The sequence below is a fragment of the Saimiri boliviensis genome, chromosome 4 (assembly GCF_048565385.1).
Source record: "Saimiri boliviensis isolate mSaiBol1 chromosome 4, mSaiBol1.pri, whole genome shotgun sequence".
Classification (NCBI taxonomy): domain Eukaryota; kingdom Metazoa; phylum Chordata; class Mammalia; order Primates; family Cebidae; genus Saimiri; species Saimiri boliviensis.
This window is the reverse complement of record NC_133452.1, coordinates 92,110,537-92,124,177: the sequence shown is the minus strand read 5'-3', so window position 1 is coordinate 92,124,177 and position 13,641 is coordinate 92,110,537. Positions and strand designations below refer to the sequence as shown.

The 13,641-nt window shown below is 39.0% G+C and overlaps 1 protein-coding gene across 5 annotated transcripts in view; it reads left to right on the top strand.

The window, feature by feature from the left end:
* The window catches only part of ADGRF5 (adhesion G protein-coupled receptor F5), a 96,693-nt gene that overhangs the window by 60,157 nt on the left and 22,895 nt on the right, over nucleotides 1–13,641 (top strand). For all 5 annotated transcript variants that reach the window (XM_010333976.3, XM_003923086.4, XM_010333975.3 and 2 more), the window contains exons 4-10: nucleotides 3,040–3,210; nucleotides 7,361–7,537; nucleotides 7,973–8,079; nucleotides 9,511–9,569; nucleotides 10,021–10,163; nucleotides 11,590–11,808; nucleotides 13,210–13,413. In XM_010333976.3, coding sequence (XP_010332278.1) covers nucleotides 3,040–3,210; nucleotides 7,361–7,537; nucleotides 7,973–8,079; nucleotides 9,511–9,569; nucleotides 10,021–10,163; nucleotides 11,590–11,808; nucleotides 13,210–13,413 — 1,080 coding nt within the window. The remainder of the gene's footprint in view (nucleotides 1–3,039; nucleotides 3,211–7,360; nucleotides 7,538–7,972; nucleotides 8,080–9,510; nucleotides 9,570–10,020; nucleotides 10,164–11,589; nucleotides 11,809–13,209; nucleotides 13,414–13,641) is intronic.

Genomic DNA, 13,641 nt, shown 5'->3' with positions numbered 1-13,641 from the left:
GCAGCTGCCATCCAGGAAATCCTGTTTATAGCTGTGGGGGGAGAGTAGACTGGCATGGCAAAGAGGATCCTGGGGGTAGTGAACCCTCTGGAGGATACAAACACTGCTGCATCGCTTTTCAGGAAAAAGCACGTACTGTAAGGCAGGCCTTGTAAATATCGTGCAGCCTCTGTCCTCACAAATATTCCCAGTGGACAACATAATGTGTCCAGAGTTAGAATCACATAAATTAAGATTAACCATTCTTCCAGGAAGCTTGTTTTCATCACAGAACCATTTGAGGATCAGAAAGTAAACAGGAAATTTCAGGCAATGCCATACTATCACGACAGAGTTTCTGCATTTCTTATAAAAGTCACTTTATTCTGTTTGCTAAGTACATTTTTATAAAGAGAAAATAGACCTTAACATGCATTCTTAATTTAAGGAAATCTGCACAGACCTTTTTAATAGGCTGAGTTAACTGTGGAAGCTGAATGATGCCAGGATGAAATAATTCTCAACAAGATTGATGGGTAAAACCAACTACCTAAGACAAACGGTTTACAAAACTAAGTGAACAAATGTTATAGCTTTCTGAAATAAACATTCAACAATTAGAATTTCCCAGGATAAACTTACTCTATTTTAGTGTTTCACACCAAGAGTTCTTGAAATATATAAATCTTGCAATATTATGGGAAAATTTTGTGCCCTTTTAAAACAGAATTTTAACTTTATGGTATAGTATACTTTATCTTTTCAAATAGAATGTATATTTTGAAGTAATCATTTTATAAGTATTCACTAATTTTTTTTTCTTATTTAACTGACAAGATAAAATATTCTCAATGGCCAGGCACAGCAACTCATGACCTCAGCACTTTGGGAGGCTGAGGCAGGCAGATCACTTGAGCCCAGGAGTTCAAAACAAGACTAGGCAACATGGTGAAATTTCATCGATACAAAAAGCACAGAAATTAGCTAGGCCTGATGAGATAAGCTTGTGGACCCAGCTCCTCAGGAGGCTGGGGCCAAAGGATCACTTGGGCCCAGGAAGTAGAGGTCAAGGTGAGCCAAGATCGTGCCACTACACTACAGCCTGGGTGACAGAGAGACCCTGTCTCAAAAAAAGGAAAACATTCTCAATGTGTCTGTGTAAAACATTCTTATTCATTGAAGGTTCTTTATTAAGTATTAACTGTGTCCATGACTTCAGTTATATATTCTAGCCAAGATTTGGTCAAAGATTCTGTCAGTGACAGAGAGGTGAATTTGTGACTTGACTCTGAGAATTTAAGGTTTAACAAGAATTGATTGGTCACATATTTATAATGTGGTGAGCTCTATGCCGGATGGAGTAAGTTAGGCTAAAAGAAGTGAAAGAAACACGAAATAAACAGTTCCTGCTCTTAGGAAGCTTAAAACTAATGGCCCAGACATGACATGATATAGAAAACTATGAAAGAACAATTCCCAAAGTATGTGTGTATATGTGTGTGTGTGGTGTATATGTATGTGTGTCTCACACACACATATAAATTTAGTGTGTATAAATAGTATATAATGTTTGTATAGACTATGTATATATAGACTAGACTAGACATATTTGAGACTAGACTATATAGCTCATATATATATAGTAGTCTATGGAGACTCCTATAGCCAAGGTGGATCTGTTCCCCAACACACACCTACGTCAGGCAGGCTAGAAACATATTTAGCATACTATATACAGAAACTACTATGTATGTAGGATATAGTATTATACGTATATCGTCTAGACTATATATTATTACATATATATCTATGTATATCTAGGTTATATATTTAGCATACTATGTATAGACTACTATATATAGTATCTGTAGTATTGTAGAATATGTAGTATTTATAGTATAGTATATATATAGTATATGTAGTATATATAATATATATAAAGTCTATATATTTAGTCTCTCTCTATAATATATACATAGTCTACACATATATATAGTCTGGACTATACAGATGGCATAGTACATATAATTATATATAGTATACTAGTATATGTATAGTATATATAATACAGTATATACATAGTATATATAGTCTATATATAATAGTCTACTACTATATATAGTCTATATAAAGTGTAGTCTATATAGACTACTATATGGTAGTCTATATATACATAGTATAGTAGTCTGTATATATATAGTATGCCATATATGGTCTAGTCTATATATATAGTCTATATATAGTATATTAGTATATATAGTATAGTATGTAAATAGTATATATAGTCTATATAGAGTAGTCTATAGACTATAGAGTAGTCAATATAATATATACATCGCCTATATACAGTAATCTCATAGACTACTAGTATTAATATACTATATATATATATATGTGTGTGTGTGTGTGTGTGTGTGTGTATAATCTAGCCTGCCTGATGTAGGTGTGTGTTGGGGAACAGATACACCTTGAATGTCAATCAGTTAACCACCTGGAGACAATTTGGAAAAATAATGAAGATCTGAAAATCTTTTGTTTTACTTTCCAATTTGCCAAACTTCTATGGAGAACCTATTGTTTCTTAACACAGGAGATACAGAGGAAGAACAAAGAATATGTGCTCTTTCCATAGGCTAAGGGCAAAGGGAATTAACTGTGTGACTTTTCCTAGATGTCTTCAAGTCATGCATGGTTCAGCTCTTAGAATATGCATCTATTGACTGAAAGTTGCTGGAAACAGTGACTCACTCACTCCTATGAGTCCTGACTGTGACATATTTTCCCTGAACCATTTCCAGACCCTCCCTGCTATTCTCTCTGCTTCCACTCTTGCCTCATTACAGTCCATAATTCACACAGCAGTCCTTGGCCTTGGACACCAAGGTGGTGAGTAGATAAACTCTTCCTTTTCTCTGAAAGGTTTCATTAGAAATTCCTAAGGGTTGATGGACCAACCATTCACGTGTACCTGTCGTTACCTTTAACTGTTGAAATATCCATCATGATCTTGCTCCATCTCCCATGGTAAGTTCTCACAGCCTTCATGTGCTTTCATTGTAGTTGCCACAAAAAGTCCTGAAGCTGAAGAATACACTGTTAATATTGAGATCAGTTTTGAAAATGCATCCTTCCTGGATCCTGTCAAAGCCTACTTGAACAGCCTCAGTTTTCCAATCCAAGGGAATAACACTGACCAAATTACCGACATTGTGAGCATAAATGTGACAACAGGTGAGTGAGAGACCCATTGTTTCAGAATAAATGATCGGACATCATGATAAAGACTGAGCTCCTGACTATCACAGCAATCTTTTACTCAGTAGGCAAGTGAAATGACTCACCAGGACTGATGTGTGAGTCTATGACTTCATAGCCTTCCTGAAAGAAGCTTCTATGAGTAAACTCTGCAGCCAGAGGTTTCTTATGTTAAGGGGTGGCCAAGGGTTTGCTTGGTAGTTTGTATGATGCTTGTCATAAAGTGGTCCCAAGATATGGCCAGGTCCTTTGTGATAAACTACTGGGTCCTCTTCCCTGGATCCTCTTCCCTTGCTATGTCAATGGAATATATTCCATTGACATAGAATCTATAATGCCAAAGAGAAGGGCATTTGGTACTTAATAATATCTTGAATATATATTACTAATATCTTGACTATTACTAAGTACCAAATGCCCTTCTCTTTGTCATTATAGGTCAGGAAATAGGAAACAAGTATATGCCTGCATCAGAAGTAAGGCATTAAGTAGAACCTCTCAGGCCATAGATTGGATTTTCTGGTTGCTGACTTTTTTCCCAGGTCATGCTAGCTTCCCTATGTCTCCAGAGACCATCACCCAAGATTTGGCTTACAGTAGATGCTGTGAGATAGGGCTTCCACTTGTCTGATAATAGGGTATTGCTTTTTAAATTGGAAAGATGTTGGGTTTTATTATTCTACAATGAGGTTAAGAAAAATAGATTTTGGGTTTTATTATTCTAAAATGAGGGCAAGAAAAAAATCTTGTTTTTGAAATTCTTCTTGAATTTGCATATTTCAAATAGTTCATCCCAATGTCAGTACATGCATTTTAATTTTTGATTCTTAATATATGCTACTTGAAGTCATAGCTCCCTTATCACTCCTTTTGGGTGCTATTTCCTACTGAATTCTACCATTAGTACTAATTTCCTTGGATTAGTAGTTTTCCACAAACTGAGGGTGATTCTCAGTCACCAATGTGCAGTTATAAGTCCTTCAGGAGCAGTGAGCTTCTGCTATGTTTCCCGTTCTCTATCCATAGAACATCTCACAAAACTAGGGTACTTTGGAACATACATAGGAAACACCGTTCTATGTTCCCACCCAGCACAGATCTGTTACATTTAGAATAAATTATTGGATAGATTTTTAGTCAATTTTGCTTCCCAATTTTTTGATGGAAACCTTTTGGTGTCTTTGTACGTGCTAGTAGGTGAATCCAGTAAACGCAACAGACCAACAAGTATAAAAAATTGTTTTTCGTTGAACAACTTTTAATTATTGACATTTGAGCTTTAGTTGTGAGTTTATCTTACATACGTTCAGTATAAACATATTAACAAACTTTCTCTGATTTTTTTCTGCTAGAGGTGGGATGACTTCAAGAGGCATCACTGTTTAACCATCTGAAAAACTTGGGTTAACAAGCTTCTGAATTAGAATGCATTTGACCTTGGAAGGTTTAATTTATCCTTCCAGAAAGACTGGTTATTCACACATAGAGTGGATGAATCCTTTCTGATGGCGAACTATGAAACAGATTTGACAAAAGTGGATGCTTCAACATGGCAGAGAGAGCCTGAGGCTTGTGGACCTCAGGATCTGCAGGGAACAGCTAAGAGGAATTGTCCTCTTTGAGGATGTGAATGGGATGGGTGGGCAATGCAGGTTAGGCCTACTGACCATGTCTAAGCATCCAAACTTTCACCATCTTCCTCTTTCCATCCTTCCCTCACCTCATTCTTCCAACAGCTTACCTTATGAACCTTTGTCGGTAATGACAAATAAAAAACTGAGGATATTTAAAATCGGACAATGTACTTAAAGCACCAATCAATACCTGAGATATGGCAGGTGGTCTGGAGGTGGTAACTTTTTCCATTCTTCTATGGCATGTTTGCATTTTATGTGGAACTCAAAAGTTCTTCAACTACTCCTCCCATAATCCTCACTCACAAAACAGAACACAACAACAAAATTGCTTTAGCAATGGAATTTCATGTCAGTAAGAGAGAGATTTCAACAAGTGGGATCCTGTTGGCTATCCTCATATTGCCTCCAGTGGACACGTAACTTCTTTGTTAGCACCTCCAGTTTCTTCTGTTCCTAATTCTTCTGCCCAAGAGCCACCCACTTCTGGGACATGGAATTAGTGTCCAAGGAATTAACTGGAATGTGTTGTCCCTCCTATTTCAGAAACAACTATTTGATAACTTCCCTTTGGGTAGTTACTCTGTGGGACTTTGCCTGGGCACCCATCTGCAGAACAAACAGCTCTCAAAGATGTAGCTTTAATCCAGCTTTGGAAATTGATTCAAAACACTCTTATTTCAGAGCTCCAACGAGAGCAGAGTTCATGTAGGCTGTTCACATATGACTTGATATGCAGAAAGCACAAATTTACTTGCACGCTATATTTGTTGTCTATTGATGCATAACAAAGTCTAAAACCTAGCATCATAAATTAGCATTTATTATCTGAGAGTTTTAAAAATCATTTTATTCATATTTGCTAAGAATTAAGATGTAGAAGGTGGAAGTACTGATGAGTATTGGTACTAACAGTAATATAAAAATAAACTTCCATATATATATATATATAAACTTATTTTCCCTATAAACTATACCTACAGTAGTCTACAAATAGAGGTATGCGTTACATACATCCTGCTGCATTTGACATATAGAAAGAAAGCATTGGTCCTTGTTGCTCACTTCTGGGAGATGAAAATTCACTAAAGCCATGAAAGTCACTCATTGCCAGGCCAAGGTTGACCCTTCCTTTTATACAATACATAGGCATAGAGATGAACCAGCCCCAATCCAAAGGCTCTCACCTAAATTTGAGAATGCTTATTCTTTCTCACTGAAGTTTCCATCAAGACAGGACTTCTTGTTTTCCTCCACAAGTGTGTGACATAAAAGGACACTTTTTTATTTTTGTTTTTGTGTTCTAAGTGAGGTTTTTATCGTACTGGAAAAAAAAGTTTAGTTTTCTTATTAGAAGATAGACTGTTTCAGTGTTTTTTGAGGGTGAGAAATCTTAGAGCAGCTCAGCTGGGTGGTTCTGGCTCAAGGTCTCTCATAAGGTTGTAAGTAATCTATCAACCATTGCTGTTGTTGTATGAAAGCTCAACTGGGGCCAGAAGTCCATTTCTTTGTTTTTCTTTTTCTTTTTTTGAGACAGGTCTCACTTTGTTGCCCAGGCTGGAGGTAATGGTTGCAATCTCAACTCACTGCAACCTCTACCTCCCAGGCTCAAGCAATCCTCCCACCTCAGCCTCTTGAGTTGCTGGCACTATAGGTACACACCACCATTCCCAGCTTTTATATATATATATATATATATATATATATATATATATATATATATATAGTAGAGATGGGGTTTTGCCATGTTTACCAGGCTGGTCTAAAACTCCTGGGCTCAAGTGATCCACCTACCTCAGCCTCCCAAGTTCTGGGATTACAGGAGTGAGCCACTGTGCCTGGACTGGAAAAGTTATTTCTAAGCTCACTCATGTGGTTGTCGACAGGCTCCAGTTTCTCACTAGCTATTGGCTGCAGACCTCAGTTCCTTGCCATGTGAACCTCTCCATGATGTGTCTTCATGCCACAGCAGTCAATTCCCTCAGAGTAAAGGGAGAGAGAGAAAGAGAGAGCAACCGAGAGGAAAGCTATAGTGTTTTTAATAACCTGATCTTAGAAGTGCTATACCATCATTTCTGCCAATTTCTGTTGATTACATAGACTAATCTTAGTACAGTAGAAGAAGGTACTACAAAAGAGTGTGAATACCTAGTGGTAGGGATGGTCAAAGGCCATATTGGAAGTTGGATACCTTATGCTTATCATCATAGACATCTGGTGGCTATTAACTATTAGGCATGACTATCTCAAAGGTGACCTAGTCATTCGTCACTCAACTATCACAGCAGTCGTCTTTCAGATTGTCGTGGCTAATAGCATGGTGATGGATACATGCAAACATCAATTTCATGCAGTGCTATTGAACTTCTCAGAAAGGTAATATAAAGTCAGGTTAGGATTTTCTTGGAGAATGAATACCTGCAGGGTATAAATGCAAATATGGTGACCACCTTTTCCACCTTCTCTCTCCTTGCTGTTATGGTTAACGATAGTTTGCAGACTTGCTGGAAATGAAATCTGGTGCTCCTGTGAGAGAGGCTATGGGTGGCCTCGGGAAAGGTGTCTTCACAATCTCACTTGTCAAGAGCATGATGTCTTCCTCCCAGGGCACCAGTGCAGTTGCCTTAAAGAACTCCCTCCCAAAGGACCTTTTTGTGAGCTTCAGGAAGGTAAGTAACTGCTCATTAAATGCTCTTTGAGTGGCTATTGAACATCAGTGTATGGCCAGGTGTGGTGGCTCATGCCTGTAATCCCAGCACTTTGGGAGGCTGATGTGGGTGGATCACATGAGGTCAGGAGTTCGAGAGCAGCCTGGCCAATATAGAGCAGCCCTGTTTCCACTAAAATGCAAAAATTAGCCAGACTGTGGTGGTGCATGCCTGTAGTCCCAGCTACTCAGAAGGCTGAGGCAGGATAATTGCTTGAACTTGGGAAGCCGAGGTTGCAGCAAGCTGAGATCATGCCAAACACTGCAGCCTGGGAGACAGGGAGAGACTCCATCTCAGACAAACAAACAAATAAAAACAGCATACAAATGTTTCTGCTTTATGTATACTCAAACACTAACATGATATTTTTAAATATTGCCCTATGTTTTTCAACAGACATTACCCTGAACATGAGTGTCAGACTAAATGTAGGCTTTCAAGAAGACCTCATGAATACTTCCTCTGCCCTCTATAGGTCCTACAAGACCGACTTGGAAACAGCGGTAGGTTTTGGCCCCAAGAGCCTCTTAGCCAACAAACTTTGGCCTGAACTGAGTCTGTTGCATTCACAGTGAACAGTTGCTTGGATCTGTCAGAATTTACTGATGGGAATTTGTTATTTTTTGTATCTGAGATGGCAAATTAATATGTGCTCAAATCAAATCATGTTTAGGGGACAGTGTGGCATCACCTTAACCCGTAAGTAGAAGTTTTTCTCAGGGTGGAACTGGTTCGGGTAAGATTTGGTGGCGTCAATTCACTAAAACTTATTCAGAGCCCCAAGAACCTAGCCTACAAGCACCAGTTAATGCATTTCTAGTCTGCACGTATCACATGAATGAAACCTCTAACAACTTTTGGGCAGACCAACTCGTGGCTGGGCACAGAGGGTTTCAAACCACTTTACACCAGAGGTCACTAGACATTCATACCTATGACAGATGTAAATTTATTTGCACAAAAATAGAGACTATTTTACCAGTGTTAACTGTTTGCCAGCCACTGTCTTAAGTGCTTTACACTGAGTTGATTCATCTAAACCTAAACACTTTGCTGGAGTTAACCTATTTCAAACAGAGCTTCCCAACAATGTGGCACAGATTATTATAGGTGGGCTGAGAAAATGACTTCCATTAACTTTCCTGGCAGCCAAGCCCTGCCTTAGGCTGTCAGCAGCTTCCTGCTCATCCCAGTGTGTCACCCAAATATTCTTATTTCCCATGAGTGCCTTGATGAAGTGCTGCTTCAGAAGAGCTCTAGGATATTTGATTTTACATTTCTGGCATATAATATTTCTGCACAGCAGGATAATCCTCCTCACACACATGCTATACTAAATTATGTGCTTTGCAAGAAAGAGAAAGTTACATAGCAACCACCCAGGTATCTGGCACACCAATCGATGTTGAAGTATGGCAGCCATAAGGATGCCTCCCACAGACCTCCAACTACAGGTCATGTCATGGAGCAAGGGCTGCAACTACTGCCTCTGAAATCCATTACATCATTGCTGCACAGCATGTCTGTGTCTGGCAGACACTGGGACTCCTTGGAAGGCTTTAGTGAACCTTTCAGGCTCAGGCTAAGTTGCTATTATCCAACCTCCCTTCCCTCTCTCTTTCGTTTATGGGTCTGGTGGCTCTCTCTGTCTTCCCTGCTCCCTCCACATTTTCTTTCCTAGGCATTTCCCTGAGCAAATTTGTTTGCACGTTTCATCTAGTTTGCTACAAGGGGTCTACTTCTTGGAGGACCTAGGCTGACATCGATGGTTAGAAATTACTTTTTCAGAAATCTAATGCCCACAAAATTAACAAAATGGACAGAAGATATTTTGCGCAGTGTGATTAAGAATATGTGGTTTTTACTCTACTTCAAATCTTTTCTACCTCTCTCTAGACTTTGATGTATGACACTCACCTTGCTTTATTTTTCAGTTCCGGAAGGGTTATGGAATTTTACCAGGCTTCAAGGGCGTGACTGTGACAGGGTTCAAGTAAGACTATTGTAATTTGGTCATTTCTACTTTATGGCTGGGATCCATATGGTAGTGAAGGAAGAAAACCCCCTACAGAGGCATTATTCCCATGAAATGCTCAGCAGGACCAGTTTGGTAGAGGTGAAAAGAGTGGTTCACCCCTTACAGATGTACCTGTTTAAAAGGAAGAAAGAAGACTTGTGTTCATTCTATAAACATGCAAATATTTTTGCAAGCCGAGATAAGGGATAAAAGTTTGTAGTCCAGATAGTTCAGAAATATAAAAATAACATAATGCCATGTAATAATGTCTCTCTACCAGAAGATCCTACTGGCCAGTCAGGACCATAGATTTGCATGCTGCAACAGGCAGTTCTTGCTATTTTGTTTTGCTAAGCAAGTAAGCCATAAATATCTAGACTCTTCCAGGTCAGCTATTGTTTTACTGAACTGCGTGGTCTCTGTCCAGGTCTGGAAGTGTGATTGTGACATATGAACTCCAGACTACAGCGCCATCACTTGACTTAATTCATAAAGCCAATGAGCGAGTGGTACAGAGCCTCAATCAGACCTACAGAATGGACGACAACTCCTTTCAAGCATTTACTGGCAGTAAGTGAAATTGTTTAGAGATGGTCATGGTATTTACGGTTATGCGTAAACCTAGGAAATCTAGCTTATGTTACAATGTCCTCTGTGAAGCTAGGCACTCCAGTACCTGGCACAGGGGATTCTGTACCATCTCCTCTTATGTCAGTGCCTCCTACTAATGCCACTGTATCTGGGGTGTGTGGAAGAGGGGCACAGGGATTTTACAAGGGGGTCACAGAGCCATCTAGGTTTGTGGATTTTCTAAATTAACAGATCCAAAACATCCAAAAAAATAAAGCTAATGTCATAGTAGAGATTTAAGTATCCACAAAATGCACCAATAGGAAATAGAGGGCCACTGCTTTAGAGCAGTGAGCCTCAGTGGAGCGCTCTGTCATCCAGGCTGGAGTGCAGTAGTGCCATCATGGCTCTCTGTAGCCTCTACCTTCCTTACTCAAGTGATCCTCCTACCTCAGCCTCTGGAGTAGCTGGGACCACAGGTGCATACCCCCATACTCGGCTAACAGTTATTATTTATTATTTTTATTTTTTGTACAGATGGGAATCTCACTATTTTGCCCAGTCTGGTCTCATACTCCTGGCTCCAAGCAATCCTCCCACCTTAGTCTCCCAAAGTGTTGGGATTACAAGCATGAGCCACCATGCCTGGCTGTGTTTTCACTTTTATCTGTGAAATGTCAAGGGAGTGATCTCATCGATTTTTACTGCCAAAACAAGAATAATAGTTACAGTTTCTCCAAGTCACCTCGAAAATGTAGCTCTCTTTCACTGCTCCTATTTTCCAGACAAGGGTACTAAGGCTCAGCCAGGCTAAGCAAGTTCCCCAGGGTCATACACTTACAGGTGGAAGAGAACCAGGACTCAGATCCAAACTTACTGTCTGTAAAGTTCTAAATCTTTAAGAGGTCCAATGTATTAGGAAATTCTTATTTTTCAAGTAGACTTTATTATAGTTAATTAATTTGTTTTTACATTTCTAAATCATTCAAGACTTAGGTCAGAGCTTTTAATAAGCATGAGGTATCAGTTGTTGATAAGAAGTAGTTGGTATTATTCCAGTCAGTAGCAGAGAAACTTGATGTTTAAGTTAGTTTGTATGTGTTTTTCCTAAGCAAATGTGCAATTTTCTACCACACTTTTTGAAGTATTGAAACTAGCTTTAAAATCTTGATTACTGCCATTAAGGAGCCAAAGGGCAAGGACCCCAATCTGGAAACCCTGTCCCCGGTATACAGCAGGCTGCACCTCCTCAGGGCTCAGGCACCAGATGCATGGGGATGGAGTTAGGAGACACATTGCCTCAGCCTGTTCAGCACCACAGATGCTGTCAAGACCTCCGAGAGCCTTGTGGTGGCTGTGTCTGGTGAGTAGGATCAATGACATTTATTTACTTTGGGATCTTAGTACCTTTTCCTTGGGTTTCCAGATGATATTACGTTATCTGTCACACCAGAAATCATCTTCGAAGGGGACACAGTCAGTCTGGTGTGTGAAAACGACATTTTGTCCTCCAATGTGTCTTGGCGCTATAAAGAAAAGGAGTTGGAAATTCGGAACAGCAGCAGATTCTCGATTTACACTGCCATGTTCAACATGACTTCGGTATCCAAGCTCACCATCCACAACATCACTCTGGGAGATGCAGGTAGGTCTCTGTTCAATAACTGATGTGAGGAATGAAATGAAGAGCTTGTAAAGATGCAAATATGTAATAGTGTGTTATGTAGATATGTAAATATTGTTTTTGTCTTTAAAGAGAAGTCTCCTGGTTCAACCTGTCAAAACTGAAAATTAATCACATATGTATTAGTTCATTTTCACACTACCATCAAGAACTACCTGAGGCTGGGTAATTTACTGAGAAAAAAGGTTTAATTGACTCACAGTTCTGCATGGCTAAGAAGGCCTCAGGAAACTTACAATCATGACAGAAGGAGAAGGGGAAGCAAGGCACGTCACGTCTTACATGGCAGCAGGAGAGGGAGAGAAAGTCAGTGAGGAATTGTGAATTGTCAAACATCTGATTTTAAACCATCAGATCTCATGAGAACTCACTCGCTATCCTAAGAACAGCATGAGAAAACTGCCCGTATGAGCCAATCACCTACCACCAGGGCCCTCCATGGACATGTAGGGATTACAATTTGACATGAGATTTGGGTGGAGACATAGAGCCAAACCATATCACCATGGTATTAATTGTTAATTAATTTTAAAATTAATTATTTTCATTATTTGCTCTATTACAGTACATAGTATATTTTCATTATTTTGTTTTGGAATATAGTATCACTTTATTTTTAATTTTCAACTGATTTTTAAAAAAATTTTAAATAGCTTTGTTGAGGACAGAATTGATATATAATAAACTACATATTTTAAAAGTTTTGACGCATGTACACCTGTGAAGTCATTACAATTAAGAAAGTGAACATATTCATCATTCTCCCTGCCCTCACCAAATTTTCTGGTTCTCCGCTACTATCCCTCCCTTCTGCTTTCTCTTGTCCTCTTGCCCACCCCAAACAACTACGGAAGCATAAGGCTTAATTCTTCACTAAGACTAGTGGTGAACCTGACACATTCTGGAATGCAATAACCCCTTAAAAGGAGAAGGGGCCATCTCCTTTTCTCTGCATCAGGAGGTAAGCTGTAGACATATGGGTCCTAGCACATAGTTGTTGATTTTGATTTTACCACATGGTTAAATACTGTGGCAATATTATCCATCTTCTTCTAATTCTCCAAGTCTTTTCAATTTTTCTTTCCTACTTCTTCTATTGTTACATTTCTTTCCTTATTAGCAAAGTCCCTGAGATTTCTACCATTTCCTCAGAACATTTCTGTACCCTACTTTGTGGCATCAGAAATATCTGCACTTCCTGAATTCCTGAATGGTTTTCTAGGCATTTTTAGATCAAGTCTCAGATGCTTTTGAACATGATGCTTCATGAAGTACTGCCATGATCCATGACATGAGGGTACCATTCCTCTATGAAAATACACATATGTTGTAATAATACATGATTTTGTGTATTGTATGCAGGTGAATATGTTTGCAAACTGATATTAGACATTTTTGAATATGAGTCCAAGAAGAAAATAGATGTTATACCTATCCAAATTTGGGCAAGTGAAGAAATGAAGGTGATATGCGACAACAATCCTATATCTGTGTCCTGCTGCAGTGACAGTAACATTGATTGGATGAAAACAGAATGGAAGCAGGAAGGAAACATCAATATTTCCGGTGAGAATGTTAAATAAGCCCTTTTGCAAATAGGTTTTCGCCTCTTGGCCAAGTAAAAATGGGAGATACGGTGTGTGGAAGGGGAAATGTCAGATGGCTGCTATTTTCTGGACTTTGAACTGTGAAAAGGCATTAGGTTTAATGCCAGCTCCAGCTTAGCCACTCTAGAGAAAGACTCCAAAAATATATGCACACAAGTGTCATGCTTTGGTTGTAGATGAGATCTCA